General features: G+C 45.3%; 1 protein-coding gene across 11 annotated transcripts in view; it reads left to right on the top strand.

The window, feature by feature from the left end:
- The window catches only part of LOC139263125 (protein numb homolog), a 228,782-nt gene that overhangs the window by 189,133 nt on the left and 19,179 nt on the right, over nt 1–20,470 (top strand). For 10 of the 11 annotated variants that reach the window (XM_070878707.1, XM_070878706.1, XM_070878705.1 and 7 more), the window contains 2 exons: nt 2,859–2,933; nt 19,830–19,970. In XM_070878707.1, the coding sequence (XP_070734808.1) occupies nt 2,859–2,933; nt 19,830–19,970 (216 nt within the window). Of the gene's footprint in view, nt 1–833; nt 2,397–2,858; nt 2,934–19,829; nt 19,971–20,470 lie in introns of all 11 variants that reach the window. The other variant, XM_070878712.1, reaches the window with a different exon arrangement.

Raw genomic sequence — 20,470 nt, 5'->3', positions numbered from 1 at the left:
TTGAGTTATGTTTTGATGAGTATTAAACTCTATAAATTATGCTCCGAAAGAGTTTTGGAAAAAATTGAATCCATCCATTTTGTGCTTTCCAAATATTGGTATGCTTTGGCACATCAATCAAATTGATTTCAGCATGGTGTTTCTGTAGGGTTAGTGCAAAATGGTTGTGTAAATTGCAGGGAAGTTTAATTTGGCTCCAGTTCTGTCAGGACTTGTCTACCCACAGTGGATTTATTTATCCACAATAGGCTTGTCTACCCTTGTTGCCTTCTCTGCTTTTTGATGGGGTGTTTGCTATCCAGATGAAGTGTTCTTACCTTGGGTCGGTAATGCCCAACATTGCTAGGAATTTGGACTTCTTTCCAGTGCCTTTTTTCTTCTGACCAATGCAAAAGCCCAATCCCACAGGCAAGCTTTCACCCCTTATTAACCAAAATGTCATCTTGTGTGCAAAGTAGCTTGGATAGATAGTGTGCAACCAGACAAATCTGGTTTACACATCGAAGCAAAACTACCATGTCTACCAGATTTCTGACTGACCACATACCATGGAGATGGACTGACCCTTATGTGTCAGGTTGAAAACTATGAAACAAGTTTATCAAAATAAAAGTAGGAGGGAAAAAAAGCAGGTTGATCTAGATTACAATACTCCACGTGCTTCTCTTATCAACCACCACACCCCCCCCCCCCCCAACAGCAGATGGCGTATGCTTTTTGTGCTCTCTTGGAGATCCTAATAGCGCCTGACACATAACTTGTATAGTCATATAAGAAAGCATTTGATAACCTAGACGATCAGTTTGATTATCTCCTCTTCATTTTGAATTTAGGCCGATATTAAAGGAAAGATAAAAAGGGAACCTGTCTCATTGATCAAAACTGTCGGTCAAAAATAGATTTCGGACACCTGTGCTATGCTACAACCTGTGCTATACTGGTCCACACCTCATTATAGGTCTCAGATATCCAAATAATGCCATAGCAAGGTGCAAACCAATAATCCCAGGTAGGCAAAAGTTGGATAACCTACTGAATGTAGACTGACTTGCATCCTGCAGGCACCATGACGCTATCATCATCTTGTAAATAACTACCATCTAATGGTTAGTTCAATATAATTACAGATATCCAAGTTACACTGTCATTTTAAATGTTGCACTATTTGAATAGTTATTGGTACTGGAGGCTAAATACCACAATGTGTATTTTACATCTTTCACCATCGAGAAACACAGACAGCTTTCCCAGTAAACTTTAAACCTTTTTAAAACTTATTAAAAGAAAGAGAAACTTGTATTTATATAGTACCTTTCACGACCACCGGATGTCTCAAAGCGCTTTACAGCCAATGAAGTACTTTTGGAGTCATTGTTGTAATGTGGGAAACACGGCAGCCAATTCTGACGAAGGGTCATCAACCTGAAACGTTAACTCTCTATCCCTCTCCAGAGATGCTGCCTGACCCGCTGAGTATTTCCAGCATTTTCTATTTTTATTTCAGATTTACAGCATTTGCAGTATTTTGCTTTAGGATTCCACAAGGATCAGCAACAGTTGTGCTGTGAGTGCTCACTCCATTGCCCTGGCAGAAGTTAGTGTGTTTTTCAGACTTGGGACAAATACTTGCCTGCACAAAGCAAATTGTTTTCCCTGCTTTCGTTCATTGGTGTACGCAGTATATCTCATTTGAATGAGTAGCTTTTCAACCAGAAATATTCTTTAAGTACATTAATCTTTACCAAGGATACATTTCTTTGGTAGTCATACTTTGGCTGACATGAATTCTTCTAAATAGCCTTTTTTGGTCCTCTCTCTTCACTTACGTGAGTGAAAGATCACTTACTCCCCTGTCCATTACCTAATAGTGTTGGTCAGCCCCAATCTGCAGGAGATGGAAATATTTCTCACGTTAGTAATTGCATTACTCAGAAAGAGGGTGTATATATGCGCATCCAGTCTCTCCCATCTTCCGACTCTCAGCACTGGCCTTAATTGCAACTGGCTGCGTAGCATAAATTTGCAAAACTGGAGTCCTCTGGCTCGCATGGAGTCCGTGAGGCCATTGGATCTATCTGTCTCTGCACTTTCTGAATTTTTCTGTATTGATTGACTTGTTTGCAAATGATTTCTGTTGCCATATTTTAATAGAAAGGTTCTCTGCAATGATGGCACTGTTTTCCTTAGGGTAGCTGACACCGTCTTTCACAAGTTAGGATGGGCATCCCTGTGAGTGTGTCAATCTTTGAAGAAAAGTTTTGAAAACGCTAATGTGTATAATAAGGCTGTTAGTTAGGGGCTTGAGTGGAAGTGGGCCATGAAAATTAAATTTCCCAATTGCAGCAAACAGGAGACCATGGCTATACAAGTCGTTATGTGTGACCTGCTGTCAGATGGTGAGTAATGTTCCTTTCTTAATGTAGCTGAGTTAAACCTTAGAAATGCCTTTACATTGCAGAATCAACCTAAAAGCTAAATTAACCCAACAAATGTGTGAGCAGTGTGGAATTAAAATCAAATTGCATTGTTTTCCCAGTAGCAGAAAAACTGCCTGCCATATTAGTGGTGTAACTCCTTAAGAGTCAGTTTACCCAAGCTTCCAATTATTTTTGTTTTGCTTTAATAATAGGGAGAGAGTTCAATGCTTTGTGTGTTTAATGGTGTGGCTTTCCTTTTCCTCCCTCAGTGTCTTGAAGCTATGGTGTTGAGCTACTCTTCACAAATTCTGTGTGCTGGGCTATCTGGCAATGGAATCTCATCTTCTGCTACTCTTGCTTATGTCTTTGCTGGTTTTCCCTTTGGGTACACTGGTTTCATTAAGCTGTTAACTAAATCTTTGCATTTTTTTCCCTTTTAAGACTGGAAAGAAACCAGTTAAGGCTGTGTTATGGGTGTCAGCAGATGGACTGCGAGTGGTGGATGAGAAAACAAAGGTAAGTTTACGACTCTGTTTACTCCTGTGCCATGGTTAGTTCTCACTTTTGCCTGGCATTGATTTATCATTTTGGGATAAGTTATTGTCAACATTTCTCTTTTAAGCTTAACGTGGCTCTTAAAATCACAATATGGTTTTCTTTCCAGATTGTTTAATGCACAAAGGATCTTTAATTTTCTACTGATACAGTACTCATTGCAAAAGTATATCGTGTTTTGTTTTAGCGCTACGGAAGCTGGCTTAAGTGGAGAAAAGTGAAAATGTTACAATTCCACTTTGATGGTCCTAATAAGATCAGGCAATAAAAATGATTTTACTTAGTGAATTATGAGCGAATTTTATATACTTGAAATTTCTTTGTTGCGTTTGGTTGTATCTAAAACTTTCTGGCAGTTGATCTAAATCTATAGGTACCCTATATGAATGCAAGTTGTGGTTCAAAATCAACAGACAATTACTTGCATTTCTCTCTATATAACCACATCAAGTAGCATTATGTACCCCTGTGATGTCTTGTTAGCTATGTCCTTGGACGATTGAGCACTAGATACCATGTAGTAGGTGTCTCATCCCTTCAAAATTCTCACTACAATATGCTTAGAGGAGCCGATTGGTACACTAATGCACAAATAGTAGAATATGTGCCATTGTCCAGGATTCTTCATGTGATTACTTCACCTCACCTGAGTCATGACGGGAAAGAGCTGAGTGCAGGTGAGAGCCTTGAACGTAGGGAAAGCAGATGACAGACTGGACAATATTAGTGTAGGTTATTTTTGTTGTGGAATAGATTTGTGCATCTGGTTATGTAATTAACAGAGCATTGGAAGTGCCATTTTGTTTGAGAATAGCAGTTACGTAAAGAGGGAGATAAAATAACAAACTTGTGTTTAACAATTGAGAAATAGTACAAGTAACAGTAAAATTTGAACAATTTAGTTTCTTAAAAATTATACATTAAGTCTCTAGATAATGGGTTAAATGCACAGGTCTCAAGGACTCTGTCAACGTGGTTGAAGTAACTGGACAAAAATAACTTGGCTATCTTTCAAAGGCTGGCATTTCTTTTCTTATTTCAAAAGTGCTATCGCATCAATTTTTGAATTGAAAATGCTATTGTCTACAGCCTTTGTAGTTGGTGGTCTTTCCTTATCGGTGCCCATTGTAGTACCCACCTTTCAAGTTTGGGAAACACAAAAAGCGGCAACATTCATGACAACATCATTGTATTCTGAATTTGTTATCTAGGACTGTAGTACGTTAAGATTATCACTTCTGATTTAACTTTTTGCTTCCATTAAACCCACATTTGGAGATAGAAAAAACAGAAACTGGAAGCTCTCATTCTCATTTGCCTTAAGGAGCTGTGTGTTTTGGATTTCTGGGTAGTCACCAACAGTCTATCATAGAGGTGTTTTCTCTGCCTGCCTTTGGCTCGTTTGCCGTGGACGAGTTTCGAGTAGAGCGCTTGCTTTGGGAGTCTCGTGTCTGGCATGTGAACTATGTGGTCTGCCCAGCGAAGCTGATCAAGTGTGGTCAGTGCTTCAATGCTGGGGATGTTGGCCTGGATGAGGACGCTAATGTTTGTGCATCTGTCCTCTCAGGGGATTTGCAGGATCTTGTGGAGACATCGCTGGTGGTATTTCTCCAGTGACTTGCGGTGTCTACTGTACATGGTCCATGTCTCTGAGCCATACAGGAGGGCGGTTATTACTACGGTCCTGTAGACCATGAGCAAGGACACCCTCAAAGCCTCCCTGATAAAGTGCGACATCCCCACTGACACCTGGGAGTCCTTGGCCATATACCGCCCTAAGTGGAGGAAGTGCATTTGGGAGGGCGCTGAGCTCCTCGAGTATCGTCGCCGAGAGCATGCAGAAATCAAGCGCAGGCAGCGGAAGGAACGTGCAGCAAACCAGGCTCCCTGCCCACCCTTTCCCTCAATGACTGGTCTGTCCCACCTGTGACAGAAACTGTGGTTCTTGTATTGGACTGTACAGCCACCGAAGAACTTATGCTAAGAGTGGAAGCAAGTCTTCCTCGATCCTGAGGGACTGCCTATGATGATTCCACCAGGAATGGTGGCCCATGGTTACCAGGAATACCCAACCTTCTAGAATAGATCTAATCTTACCTGTACATTCCTTGGAGGTGGATGCAAGGTGTTAATTTTACATGGATGTCACCAAATCCTGGAAAGAGAAGGGAGCCCATCATAAAACTGGTTTTCCAATTGGTAGAAACATTTGAGCACTAGTAGTGACAACCTATTCACAAAGTGCTGCCAGGGGAGATATACAGGGCACCTGCATGGTTTTCTCTCGTATGTTCTCCAACACTATGGGCCCAAGTTTCGTGCCGCGCCACTCCCGTTTTTCGCGTCAGAAAGTGCGCCTAAAAAAAACTTAGATTCTCCGGCTCCTTGCTAGTCCTCGAGTCGGGCGCGGCGCGGCGCAGCACGAGCTGCAAGGGGCGGAGCTAGGTCCCTGCTCCAGGCGCCCAAAACTGTGTGGGAGGGGCCCGAAGCACGCAGCCCCTAGCCCTGGCCGAATGGCCTCACTGGGGCTGCGTGCATAAGGCTTCCTCCCACGCCCAGCTCCTGCTTCCTCCTGATCCGACTCGACTCCCGCTTCCCCCCCCCCCCTGCCCCCGGACCCGGCCCCCCGGACTGGATCCGACTCGCACTCTCCCCCCCGCCCCCCCCCCCCCATCCAACCTGACCTCCCTCTCCCGCCCCCCGCCCCCCCGACCCGACCCGCGCTTCCGACTGCCCACCCGGACCCGACCCAACCTAACCTCCCTACCCCTGCCTCCGACACGAACTGACCCGACCAGACCTCTCTTTGCCCCCCGACCCGACCCGACCCGTGCTCCCCACCGCGCCCCCCCTCCTCTCCCCCCGGACCCGACCCGACCTCCCTCAGCCCCCACACCCCCCCCCGACCCAACCCGCGCTCCCCCCGACCCGGCCCGCGCTCTCGAATCCGGATCCCGACCCGACCCGACCAAACGCCACCTACCTGTAAATTTGGTGCTGGGGACGGGCCCTGCCCGAAGTCTTGGGCCCGGCCGGCCCCGGCCCGTTCAGCCTCGCTCCCCCTTCTCCTTCTCCTTCCTCCTTCTCCTTCTCCTTCCCCCCCCCCCCCTTCTCCTCCTTTCCCACCCCCCCTTCTCCTTCTCCTTCCCCCCCCCCCTTCTCCTTCCCCCTTCGTCTTCCCCCTTCCTCCCCCCCTTCTCCTTCTCCTTTCCCCCCTTCTCCTTCTCCTTTCCCCCCTTCTCCTTCTCCTTCCCCCCCCCCCTTCTCCTTCTCCTTTCCCCCCCCTTCTCCTTCTCCTTTCCCCCCCCCTTCTCCTTCTCCTTTCCCCCCCCTTCTCCTTCTCCTTTCCCCCCCCTTCTCCTTCTCCTTTCTTCTCCCCCCTTCTCCTTCTCCTTCCCCCCCCTTCTCCTTCTCCTTCCCCCCCTTCTCCTTCTCCTTCCCCCCCCTTCTCCTTCTCCTTCTCCTTCCCCCCCCTTCTCCTTCCCCCCCTTCTCCTTCTCCTTCCCCCCCCTTCTCCTTCTCCTTCCCCCCCCTTCTCCTCTTCCCCCCCCTTCTCCTTCTCCTTCCCCCCCCTTCTCCTTCTCCTTCCCCCCCTTCTCCTCTTCCCCTTCTCCTCCTCCTTCCTCTTCCCCTTCTCCTCTTCCCCTTCTCCTCTTCCCCTTCTCCTCTTCCCCTTCTCCTCTTCCCCTTCTCCTCTTCCCCTTCTCCTCTTCCCCTTCTCCTCTTCCCCTTCTCCTCTTCCCCTTCTCCTCTTCCCCTTCTCCTCTTTCCCCTTCTCCTCTTTCCCCTTCTCCTCTTTCCCCTTCTCCTCTTTCCCCTTCTCCTCTTTCCCCTTCTCCTCTTTCCCCTTCTCCTCTTTCCCCTTCTCCTCTTTCCCCTTCTCCTCTTTCCCCTTCTCCTCTTTCCCCTTCTCCTCTTTCCCCTTCTCCTCTTTCCCCTTCTCCTCTTTCCCCTTCTCCTCTTTCCCCTTCTCCTCTTTCCCCTTCTCCTCTTTCCCCTTCTCCTCTTTCCCCTTCTCCTCTTTCCCCTTCTCCTCTTTCCCCTTCTCCTCTTTCCCCTTCTCCTCTTTCCCCTTCTCCTCTTTCCCCTTCTCCTCTTTCCCCTTCTCCTCTTTCCCCTTCTCCTCTTTCCCCTTCTCCTCTTTCCCCTTCTCCTCTTTCCCCTTCTCCTCTTTCCCCTTCCCCTTCTCCTCTTTCCCCTTCCCCTTCTCCTCTTTCCCCTTCCCCTTCTCCTCTTTCCCCTTCCCCTTCTCCTCTTTCCCCTTCCCCTTCTCCTCTTTCCCCTTCCCCTTCTCCTCTTTCCCCTTCCCCTTCTCCTCTTTCCCCTTCCCCTTCTCCTCTTTCCCCTTCCCCTTCTCCTCTTTCCCCTTCCCCTTCTCCTCTTTCCCCTTCCCCTTCTCCTCTTTCCCCTTCCCCTTCTCCTCTTTCCCCTTCTCCTCCTCCCCTGGCACCCCCCCCCCCCCTTCGCTGTCAGAAACACAGACACTGACAGACAGCGTGTGAGAGACATACACACACACAGACAGAGAGATAGAGACACACTGGGGGGGCGGGGCGGGGGGGGGGGGCATCCCAGCATGCTGTTGGAGGGCTCCAGGTGCTGCAGTCGGTAAGTAGAAAATGTTTTATTTATTGATTTAAAAAAATATATATTTCTTCTTAATTTTTTTTGATTGATTTATTGGTTGATTTATTGATGTTTTTATAATTTATTATTGATGATGGCTCTTTATTTATAAAACTGAAGTGTTTAATGTTTGTAAACTTCCCTTTTAAACCCACCCCCCCCCCCATTCCCTATTCCTGATTTGTAACCAACGCCTGATTTTCTAAAGTGTAGACAAGGTTTTTTCGAGCGTACAAAAATCTTCACTTACTCCATTCTAAGTTAGTTTGGAGTAAGTTTTCACTGCCGAAACTTTGAAAACAGGTGTAAGTGGCCGGACACGCCCCCCTTTTAAAAAAAAAAAAATTCTGTTCCAAAGTGAAACTGTTCTAACTGACTAGAACTGGAGCAAACTAAATGACGAGAATTTGAATTTCTAATATACTCCGTTCTACACCAGTTGTTCAAAAAAATCAGGAGCAACTGAGGCCGAAACTTGGGCCCCATAACCTTAACCTTGCTACACAGGTTATAATAATCAACTGACTGAAAAGTTGCTCCAGACATTTGTACATAGTTTTTTCTGAAATGCAGATCACTCTTAAGCTCTTTCTTTTAAAAATATTCTACAAATATGACAATTAAGGTATTTAAACCTAAATAGAATTATAGTCATTTAACTAAAATTAGCTAAATAGATGTTTTAATTAAATGGGATTGGAGACAGTCTGATATCGACGAGGATAATCACTAGTTTAATTTCCCCAAGAAATTATGATGTTTATCTATCAGACTTCTGTCCATTCCTTATAAATAGCTTAATGCTACAAGAAGGATGTGTGACCTTAGAGCAGGAAGTAATGTGATGGATTGCCTTTGGCAGCATGCAGCTATAAATCTCATTCTCCTACAGCAGCCAAATGACTTGCTGTTTTAAACAATTGCTAAAATAGAACTGTAATAAAACATTTTATAAATAAGACATAGTAGCTCCAGCATTTAGTGAATTTGGTTCTGAGATTACAAATTCTCCTTCAGCCGAATAAAGCTGCCCACATCTGCGGTGGATATATATGAATGTATTTACAAGGTGAATGGTGCACATTGCGTGATTAAGCTTAAGCTAAATTTAATATTTTTACATATTGATCTGTGTGCAGTCAGAAGTTACCACTTTGCTTGATACCTCAATCTGCAGGTTTTGAAGCCCTGTTGACCGTTACAGCAATCTATAAGCAAGCGAATCTAGCAGTCTGATGCCCCCCAGACCTGTAAAACTAAGAGTAAATCACTTTCTGAGGTTGACTTGTAACAAATGCAAGCTGAAGCATCAGGCACTTGATGAGAAGAACTGAGCCTGAGTGGCAGTTTTGATTGATGATCAGTCCTTGGCTTTCCTGAGAAGAGGGATTTCTCATCTTGGCTGGGTCATTTGGGAAATGGAGAGAAAATAGCTGTGAAGAGATTATTTGCAATGATTGCTGGCAAGTTGATGTAGGGTGAACCTGTAAGAACAGTTCACAATTGAGGATGTCTCTAGGTTTTACTTCACTCTTAAACAAGAACACACATATGGTAGGATTAGTGAGATGTTTATAAAGCATTCAATATTTAAGCTACAGCATCAAACATTTGACTTTTTTCTTTCTCTGAATTTGTTCTGGTGGTGTCCAAGATAAAAATTACATACCAGCACACCACTGGTCTAATGTGTAAAGGTACTGCCCGCTGTCATGTTAAGTCACACAGATCATAAGGTCCCTAGTTTGATTCCTGCTCTGTGCAGTTGGCTGATCTCAGCAAGGGCTACTGTAGTAGTTGCATTTGGTCGCCTTAGATTAAGCGGGAGATTCGGACAAGGTTCTTGTTTTTGATTGCTCTACAGTGACTCTTGCTGTAAAGTGGATGTGGAAGAACAGGATCAGGCTTGGCTGTGATGCCCACGACAGTTGAATAGCAGCCAACATTCAATAACAACCAAATTCTCAAACAATGAGGGCTTGGGCAAGCTGGTACCTGTGGAATAGTAACCTGGGTATGAGTTAGAGAGAGATCAGCAACAATACAAATTCTGGCCTTTACTTCAATTTTTATCTAGCTAGGTAGTAATAAACACTATGGGGGTCAAGTATCGGCTCAAGTTGCTCCTATTTTTTTTGAAGCAACTAGTTTAGAATGGAGTATCTTAGAAATTGCAGTTCTTGGCATTTAGTTTGCTCCAATTCTAGTGAGTTAGAGTAGTTTCATTTTAGAACAGTTTTTTTTTCAAAAGGGGGCGTTACCAGCCACTTACGCCTGTTTTGCAAGTTTAGGCAGCGAAAACTTGCTCCAAACTAACTTAGAATGGAATAAGTGTAGATTTTTGTACACTCAGAAAAACCTTGCCTACACTTTATAAATTAGGCGCAGGGAATGAGAGGGGGCTGGGGGGGTGGGGGGGTGGTGGTGGTGTGGGGAGAAGGGAAGTTTACAAGCATTAAACACTTCACTTTTACAAATAAAGAGCCATCATCAATAATAAATGATAAATAAATCAATCCAAAAAAAAAAATCAATAAATAAATGTTTCTACTCACCTACTGCAGCACCGGTAGCCCTCCAACAGCCCGCTGGGACAGGGTCCCCCCCCCCCCAGGAGATGCTGGTCGGGCGGGCCCCGCCGCTGAGGACTCCGGGCGGGGTCCGCCCCCAGCAGATGACGGACCGCCGACCACGACTTCAGGCTGGACCCGCCACCGACGTCGAGATCGTCGGGCGGGGCCTCACCCCCAGCAGACGACGGACTGCCGGCGCAGGACTTCGGGCGGGCCCCACCGCCCATGAGGACGCCACTTTGGGCGGGGCCCGCCCCCAGCAGATGACCGCCGCCCAGGACTTCAGACGGGCCCTGCTGCTGATGAGGATGTCACTTCGGGCGGGGCCCGCCCCCAGCGAGTTGCCAGGCGGGCAGGCCCCGCCGCCGCTGAGGAGTTCGGGCGGGCCGCCACGGAAGAGGTAAGTACTGTCGGGCCACTCGGCCCGGGATAGGGGCGATGTCCCTTCGACCAGGTATAGGGTTGTCGCCTGGAGCCAGGACACGCTGGAAGGGCCAGGAGCTACTGCGCGCACACGCACGCAGCTGCTGGCACTGTTTTTGGCGCAGGGCTGTAGCTCCGCCCCCAGCAGCTCCTGCTGTGCCGCGCCAAGCTGGAAACGGCCCTACAGATAGCTGAGAAGCGTGAGGTAAGTATTTGGCGCTTTTTCAGTTCTACAAATTAGGCGGGCCTCTCCGATGTGCGCCATTCTAGTGGGAGTCCAAAACTTGAGCCCTATGTGTGGCAAAAAACATGAGTAATCGGTTAGCCATAGTGATCGCACATAGCTCCGCTGGGCAGGCCACGTAGTTCGCATGCCGGCCACGTAGTTCGCATGTCAGACACGAGACTCTACTCTGAGCTCCTTCACGGCAACCGAGCCAAAGGTGGGCAGCGGAAACGTTACAAGGATACCCTCAAAGCCTCCCTGATAAAGTGCAACATCCCCACTGACACGTGGGAGACCGCGGCCAAAGACGGCCCTAAGTGGAAGAGGCACATCCAAGAGGGCGCTGAGCACCTCGAGTCTCGTTGCCGAGAGCATGCAGAAATCAAGCGCAGGAAGCGGAAAGGGCGTGAGGCAAATCAGTCCCCACCCATCCCTTCCCTCAACGACTTTCTGTCCCACCTGTGACACAGACTGTGGTTCTCGTATGGCACTGTTCAGCCACCTAAGGACTCATGTTAAGAGTGGAAGCAAGTCTTTCTCGATTCCGAGGGACTGCTTGTGATGATGACAGTTGTAAGGCCAGGTTTTAGCACAGCAGTGTGTGTTAATGGCGTGTTCATGCTACAGAGCCTCAATGGAGTTTTGGTGTTGACAATTTAATTTCATATCCCCTGTTCTTGACGATGCCCTGTTTATACAGTGGGATGAAAGGAGCAAAGAGTGACTGCCAGCGACTGCTTGCCTGACTGTCTGTTCTCTCTTCTCTCCAAGCTGCAATTAAAGCAGGACCTACCTGGGATTTGTCTCAGCTTTGAATATTTGAAAAATTGAGGTTTAAGAAAAAAACACAGCATTGTTGCCAAATTAAGTTAATTTAAGGGTTAAGTCATGGCAGGACAGCCCAGACCCGTGTCATGCTCCTCCTGTGCTATTTGGGAACTCAGATGCTCCCAGTGTCCCTGACGACTACATGTGCAGAAAGTGTATCCTGCCGCGCCTGACAGACCGCATTGTGGCACTGGAGCTGCGCATGAATTCACTCTGGAACATCCGCGATGCTGAGGATATCGTGAATAGCACGTTTAGTGAGTTGGTCACACCGCAGCTAAAGGTTACTCAGGTAGATAGGGAAATGGGTGACCATCAGGAAGAGCAGTGGAAGAAAGGTAGTGCGGTCATCCCCCTCCAAAATAGATACACCGCCTCGGGTGCTGTTGGGGGGGGAGGGGGGAGGATGACTCACCAGGGGAGGGCAGCAGCAGCCAAGTTCATGGCACCATGGGTGGCTCTGCTGCACAGAAGGGCAGGAAGAAGAGTGGGAGAGCTACAATGGTAGGAGATTCTATTGTAAGGGGACTAGATAGACGTCTCTGTGGCCGCAATCGAGACTCCAGGATGATATGTTGCCTCCCTGGTGGCAAGGGTCAAGGATGTCTCAGAGCGGCTACAGGACATTTTGGAGGGGGAGGGTGAACAGCCAATTGTCATGGTGCATATAGGTACCAATGATATAGGTAAAAAAAACGGGATGAGGTCCTACAAGCTGAATTTAGGGAGCTAGGAGTTGAATTAAAAATTAGGACCTCAAAAGTAGTAGTCTCAGGATTGCTACCAGTGCCACATGTGAGTCAGAGTAGGAACTGCAGGATAACCAAGATGAATACGTGGCTTGAGGGAGGGATTCAAATTCCTGGGACATTGGTGCCGGTTCTAGGGGAGGTGGGACCAGTACAAACCGGACGGTCTGCACCTGGGCAGGACCGGAACCAATGTCTTGGGGGGAGTGTTTGCTAGTGCTGTTGTGGAGGGATTAAACTAATATGGCAGGGGGATGGGAACCTATGCAGGGAGACAGAGGGAAGTAGAATGGGGGCAGAAGCAAAAGCTAGAAAGAAGAGTAGTAAAAGTGGAAGGCAGAGAAACGCAAGGCAAAAATCAAAAAGGGCCACATTACAGCAAAATTCTAAAGGGGCAAAGTGTGTTAAAAAGAAAAGCCTGAAGGCTCTGTGCCTTAATGCGAGGAGTATTCGTAATAAGATGGATGAATTAACTGCGGCAGGCAGCTATTAACGAATATGATATAATTGGCATTACAGAGACATGGCTCCAGGCTGACCAAGGCTGGGAACTCAACATCGAAGGGTATTCAAAATTCAGGAAGGATAGACAGAAAGGAAAAGGAGGTGGGGTAGCATTGCTGATTAAAGAGGAAATTAACGTAACAGTAAGGAAGGACATTAGCTTGGATGATGTGGAATCTGTATGGGTAGAGCTGCGGAATACTAAGGGCAGAAAACGCTAGTGGGAGTTGTGTACAGATCACCAAACAGTAGTAGTGAGGTTGGGGGACAGCATCAAACAAGAAATTATGGATGCATGCAATAAAGGTACAGAAGTTATCATGGGTGACTTTAATCTACATATAGATTGGGCTAACCAAACTGGTAGCAATACAGTGGAGGAGGATTTCCTGGAGTGTCTTAGGGATGGTTTTCTAGACCAATATGTCGAGGAACCAACTAGACTGGGTGATATGTAATGAGAAAGGACTAATTAGCAATCTTGTTATGCGAGGCCCCTTGGGAAAGAGTGACCATAATATGGTAGAATTCTTTATTAAGATGGAGAGTGACACAGTTAATTCAGAGACTAGGGTCCTGAACTTAGGGAAAAGTAACTTTGATGGTATGAGACGTGAATTGGCTAGAATAGATTGCCGAATGATACTTAAAGGGTTGATGGTGGATAGGCAATGGCAAACATTTAAAGATCACATGGATGAACTTCAACAATTGTACATCCCGCTCTGGAATAAAAATAAAACTGGGAAGGTGGCTCAACCGTGGCTAACAAGAAATTAAGGATGGTGTTAAATCCAAGGAAGAGGCATATAAATTGGCCAGAAAAAGCAGCAAACCTGAGGAGTGGGAGAAATTTAGAATTCAGCAGAGGAGGACAAAGGGTTTAATTAGGAGGGGGAAAATAGAGTACGAGAGTAAACTTGCTGGGAACATTAAAAACTGACTGCAAAAGCTTCTATAGATATGTGAAGAGAAAAAGATGAGTGAAGACAAACATAAGTCCCTTGCAGTCAGAATCAGGTGAATTTATAATGGGGAACAAAGAAATGGCAGACCAATTGTTCTGTCTTCACGAAGGAAGACACAAATAACCTTCCGGAAATACTAGGGGACAGAGGGTCTTGGGAGAAGGAGGAACTGAAGGATATCCTTATTAGTCAGGAAATTATGTTAGGGAAATTGATGGGATTGAAGGCCAATAAATCCCCGGGCCCTGATCGTCTGCATCCCAGAGTACTTAAGGAAGTGGCCCTAGAAATAGTGGATGCATTGGTGAACATTTTCCAACAGTCTATCATTCTGGATCAGTTCCTATGGACTGGAGGGTAGCTAATGTAACACCACTTTTTAAGAAAGATGGGAGAGAGAAAATGGGGAATTATAGACCGGTTAGCCTGACATCAGTGGTGGGGAAAATGTTGGAATCAATTATTAAAGATGAAATAACAGCGCATTTGGAAAGCAGTGACAGGATCAGTCCAAGTCAGCATGGATTTATGAAAGGGAAATCATGCTTGACAAATTTAGAATTTTTTGAAGATGTAACTAGTAGAGTGGACAGGGGAGAACCAGTGCATGTGGTGTATTTGGACTTTCAAAAAGCTTTTGACAAGGTCCCACACAAGAGATTGGTGTGCAAAATTAAAGCACTTGGTATTGGGGGTAATGTATTGATGTGGATAGAGAACTGATTGGCAACTAGGAAGCAGAGAGTCGGGATAAACGGGTCCTTTTCAGAATGGCAGGCAGTGACTAGTCGGGTGCCGCAGGGCTCAATGCTGGGACCCCAGCTATTTACAATATACATCAATGATTTAGATGAAGGAATTGAGTGTAATATCTCCAAGTTTGCAGATGACACTAAGCTGGGTGGCGGTGTGAGCTGCGAGGAGGATGCTAAGAGGCTGCAGGGTGACTTGGACAGGTTAGGTGAGTGGGTAAATGCATGGCAGATGCAGTATAATGTGAATAAATGTGAGGTTATCCATTTTGGTGGCAAAAACACGAAGGCAGAACATTATCTGAATGGTTGCAGATTAGGAAAAGGGGAGGTGCAACGAGACCTGGGTGTCATGGTACATCAGTCATTGAAAGTTGGCATGCAGGTACAGCAGGCGGTGAAGAAGGCAAATGACATGTTAGCCTTCATAGCTAGGGGATTTGAGTATAGGAGCAGGAAGGTCTTACTGCAGTTATACAGGGCCTTGGTGAGGCCACACCTTGGAATATTGTGTACAGTTTTGGTCTCCTAATCTGAGGAAGGATGTTCTTGCTATTGAGGGAGTGCAGCAAAGGTTCACCAGACTGATTCCTGGGATGGCAGGACTGACATATGAGGAGAGACTGGATCGACTGGGCCTGTATTCATTGGAGTTTAGAAGAATGGAAGAGGATCTCATAGAAACATATAAAATTCTGACGGGACTGGACAAGTTAGATGCAGAAAGAATGTTCGAGATTTTGGGGAAGTCCAGAACCAAGTGTCACAGTCTAAGGATAAGGGGTAAGCCATTTAGAACTGAGATGAGGAGAAACTTCTTCACTCAGATTTGTTAACCTGTGGAATTTTCTACTACAGAGAGTTGTTGATGCCAGTTCATTGGATATATTCAAGAGGGAGTTGGATATGGCCCTTACGGCTAAAGGGATCAAGGGGTATGGAGAGAAAGCAGGAAAGGGGTACTGAGGTGAATGATCAGCCATGATCTTATTGTGAATGGTGGTGCAGGCTCGAAGAGTCGAATGGCCTACTCCTGCACCTATTTTCTATGTTTCCCCAAACTGCTGTGCATGCATACTTCACGCTGATGTGTGTGTGTGTTTTTTGCAGTGCTGTGTTTTAATTCTAAAAGGAGTTACATCCCTGGTAGAATCTCTGAAAACTGCTCGTTTCATCAGGGATTGAAGCACAAGCAGAACAAGAAACTTTTACAATAGCAGGACAGCCCAAAGCACTTTACAGCCAATGAACTACTTTTGGAGTGTAGTCACTGTTGTAATGTAGGAACCGTAGCAGCCAATTTACACACAGCAAGCTCCCACAAACAGCAATGAAATAATGAAGAAAAGACTTGGATTTAAATAGCACCTTTCACAACCACCGGATGTCTCAAAGGGCTTTACAGATAATGAAGTACTTTTGGCGTGTAGTTACTGTTGTAATGTAGGAAACGCGGCAGCCAATTTGCGCACAGCAAGCTTCCAGAAACAGCAATGTGATAATGACCAGATAATCTGTTTTTGTTATGTTGATTGAGGGATAAATATTGGCCAGGACAGCGGGGATAACTCCCCTGCTCCTCTTCGAAATAGTACCATGGGATCTTTTGCATCCACTTGAGAGAGCAGACAGGGCCCCGGCTTAACGTCTCCTCCGAAAGCACTGCACTGGAGTGTCAGCCTAGATTTTTATTTTGTGCTTGTATTTAATGACCAGGTAATCAGTTTTTTGTGATGATGGTTGAGGAATAAATATGGGCCAGGACACTGGGGAGAACTCCGTTGCTCCCCTTTGGACAGTGTCATGGGACCTTTTCCATCGACCTGAAAGGACAGATGGAGCCTCATCTGAAAGACCACACCTCCAGTAGTGTCGCACTCCCTTATTACTGCACTGGGAGTGTTAGCCTGGATTATGTGTTCAGTGGGACTTGAATTCATGACCTTCTGACCTAGAGTTGAGAGGTGAGGCTGGTTTGCAGGATTGAAAGCGGCATAAGAACACAGGAACTGAAGCAGGTCATTCAGCCCCTCTAGCCTGTTCCACCATTCAATTAGGTCAAGGCTCATCTGTATCTTAATGTCATATACCCGCCTTGGTTCCATAACCCTGAATACCCTTGCCTAACAAAAATCTATCAATCTCAGTTTTGAAATTTTCAACGGCTATTTGAGGCAGAGTGTTTCACATTTCAGTCATATTGGCCTAGAAATCCAGATCGAGGTCTTCCCGCGGGCAGACAACTGAAAAAAGGAAAAAATAAGCGCACTTACCTGTTCCTGCTGCACCCGCTCGAGATCCCGGTCCTGAGGCCTTCACTCCCTGCGCGTCGCAGCACGTGCACATTGGGATGTCTGTAAGCTCGAGCTGGAGTCACATGGCTCTGGGCAGTCAATCAAGGTACAGTATTTTCTCATTCATAATGGGAACTCCGTAACCCATTATTATGAATGAGAAACCCCCCCAAACACCCAAAACACTAATTTAAAAAATAGAAAATATAAACTACATATTTAAGATTCATTCAAATTAGTTATTAATGTCTTATAAAAAAATCTGATTTAAAAAAAAAAAAATTTTTTTTAATTATGGTCTAAATAAACTTACCATAGGCAGAGTTTTTAACAAAATGTGTATTTAATTTAATTTTATTGTGTTTATCTATGTTTTAAAACACTTGCGCCTGTAAAAGTAGGCTGTGTGCCTGCTTTTATCAGGCGCAAGAGTTTTGAGGACATTTGCTGAGCAAGATATGTGTAAATTCCACAATCTTGCCCTTGTAAATGTCCTCGCTCCCGATCTGCAGCTCCAGCTTGACAGATCAGAAAAGCCAGTTTTCAGCGCATACGCATTGTGCGCTGAAAACCGGCTTTTCCCATGCCTTCCCGGGTCCATAGCAACTTTGTATGGACCTGGGAGGCCGGGATTTCTGCCCCACTGTGTTGTTTATGTTGAGTGAGCAATAAAGAAACCTATCATCCCAACTGGTTTAAGTCGAAAATGGAACAAATAAATGACCCCCACCATCTGCTGTATCAAGCAATGTCTTTTTGCTTTGCTGCTTTCTGTGGACCATGAAGAAAAAGTACACTTTCAGCCCTTTTACAAACGCCAGAGATATATGTAAAACACCAGTTTCTTGCAGTTTAATCCCTGTGCAGTGGCTCACAGACAAAATATAATTTGAAAAATAGTAAACAATAGAAAAACATTTCTTGTCCCCTAATTTTTGTTTTGTTTTCAAATATTATAAAATTATAGCTTGCAAGCTTCATTTGGTGTAATTCACCTTCTGTGATTCCTTCCATTGCTTTAAAATATATTTACAGTGCACAATTACATTTAGCTTTGTATCTCGCAACCTGTGTGTATATTCTTAATTGATATACTTGCACCTTAACAACAGAAATTGAAAGATTTGTGCTCTTTAAAAGAAGGGAGGGAAGAGAGAATGAGATGGGAATAGCAGGGCACTTGAAGTTGTTGAAAGGAGAGCTCCTATGGGAGGGTGAGTGGCAGCAGCAGGTTAATGTGGGGAGTGAGAGTGGATTTAGCATGGCCTATAAAATGGGAGAGCAGTCGGGTTGGTTTGAGATGAGATGGAGCAGTGAAGTGTCGGGCTTGGAATTACTTTGGGGAGACTCCAGGAGTCCAGCGTATTCGACAATGTGGTGGTTCCTGGGAGTTGTACTCTGATTGCTTGGTTATGTTGCATCTGTCTCGCAGCACAACTGAGGCTGACGTGACTTAGCCAAGCTTTTTGTGCATGTACTGTGATGGAGGTTAGGTGGCACTCATGGAAGTTTAGTGTGATTGCCCAGCCTGAAATTGCTGTCCTTGGCTGGACAGTGAAGCATCAGGAGGGTGTGCCCAAGGTCTGCAATGTTAATGAGGCACAACAGGCTGTATTGGGCCATGCATGGGATCAGGAGCAGAATCGGACGGAATGGAAGGTGGGATGGGTAAGTTTGATATTTTTGTGATTTTTTTTTTGGAGTTGTTGAAATGTTTGTGTGTTGTAATACCTGTACAAACTTAATTTTTTGGATGTGTATAAAGGGAAGTATAGGGCCCGTCAAGGCTGTATCTTGTAGAAATTTTTTTTCCAATGGTAAAAGCTTTTTATATTTAAAGAAAAAATTGATTAGGTACAATTTCTTTTTGGCGGAACATGATTGTGAAAATTAAAATGATGCAGGAAAGTTTTGTGTAATCTAATTGGTATTCACCAATTAGAAAAGGGAAAAAACATGGGCACTCAACCAGTGAGGAAGAGGAGAATTGACGGACTCAGTGATCATGATGTCAACAACAGATACAAGAAATTGTAGAAAGAAAATGGATCATAAGAACATAAGAATTAGGAACAGGAGTAGGCCATCTAGCCCCTCGAGCCTGCTCCGCCATTCAACAAGATCATGGCTGATCTGGCCGTGGACTCAGCTCCACTTACCCACCCGCTCCCCATAACCTTTAATTCCCTTATCGACCCAGCTTAATAATGCTAGGCACCGTTTTTAATCCACTACATCAGTTTTTTTTTTAAAGCACTCAATAGATGGGAAGTATTACATTTACAAACTAAATGTACCTTTTAGGTTCGCACTGTTTAGAAATGTGTGTTTCTTTTTTCTCCGTTCATGGGATGTGGGCATTGCTGGCAAGGCCAGCATTTATTGCCCATCACTAATCACTAATTGCCCTTGAGAAGGTGATGGTGAGCCACCGCCTTGAACCACCGCAGTCCTTGTGGTGAATGTACTCCCACAGTGCTGTTGGGGAGGGAGTTCCAGGATTTTGATCCATGCCGATGAATGAACGGCGATATACTTCCAAGTCAGGATGCTCGATACAGCGGGACGAGCGGTCACTTATTTGTTCCATTTTCTACTTAAACCAGTCAGGATGAATAAAACCGAAAGCCTTCTTATTGAAGGGTTTATGACAACAAGCTCTGAGGAAACGGTAGCTTTTCTTTTGAAAAGAAATGCTTCATAAATCTGCCAGCTAAGAATATTTAATTATATATAGTGCAAGACTGCCATCTGGTGTCTAACTGGAAACAAAATTGGATTTATATTAAAATAGTTCTGTGGGGTGGTTAAATCTTGACTATAAAATGTAGCTGGATTGGGTATGTAAGATCACAGCATATTGGCAAAGTGTTAAATTATTCATTTTTCTTGTATTTTTCTCTCTCGTTTACAGGACCTTATTGTTGATCAAACTATAGAAAAGGTATCCTTCTGTGCCCCTGACCGAAACTTTGACAAGGCCTTCTCATACATTTGTCGAGATGGTACAACCAGGCGTTGGATCTGTCACTGCTTCTTGGCTGTAAGAGATTCGGTAACGGTCCCTTTTCACTTCCTTTATATTAATGGGGGCAAATGTTGACTTCGGTGGGAGTGAGGGGGGTAAGGGCGGGGGGGTGCAAAACTGAGCACAGACTGCCCGAGATCAGTTCATACAGAACTCTTAAAACTGGTAGAGAGCGAGAGGACCTTTTACCGGTTGATGTAAGCAGCATTACAACTCGATTGCCAGGTGACAATGAAGGGTGGCTACCCTGTTAGAAAATTGACATTCTTGCTTGCTTGAAACCCACAAGTATTTTTTTTAGAATGAGTTAGTTAAGTGTCTCAGGACATTGGAACTGCATTATACAGTGGTAGGATAGGGAGTCGCACAGTATTCATGTCATCAGTTGTGATGCGGCGGGGGTGGGGGGGTGGTTTAAGGGCGGTTGGCACTTAACAGCAGGGAGTGAGGTAAAATTGTTTGGAGTTGCCATTGGCCATTCTTGCACTGTACTTTGTGACAGGTTAATTGTCTTCTCAGTGCCTCTC

The sequence above is a fragment of the Pristiophorus japonicus genome, chromosome 4 (assembly GCF_044704955.1).
Source record: "Pristiophorus japonicus isolate sPriJap1 chromosome 4, sPriJap1.hap1, whole genome shotgun sequence".
NCBI classification, from domain to species: domain Eukaryota; kingdom Metazoa; phylum Chordata; class Chondrichthyes; family Pristiophoridae; genus Pristiophorus; species Pristiophorus japonicus.
The sequence above is the reverse complement of the archived record's forward strand: the minus strand, read 5'-3'. Positions and strand labels throughout refer to the sequence as shown.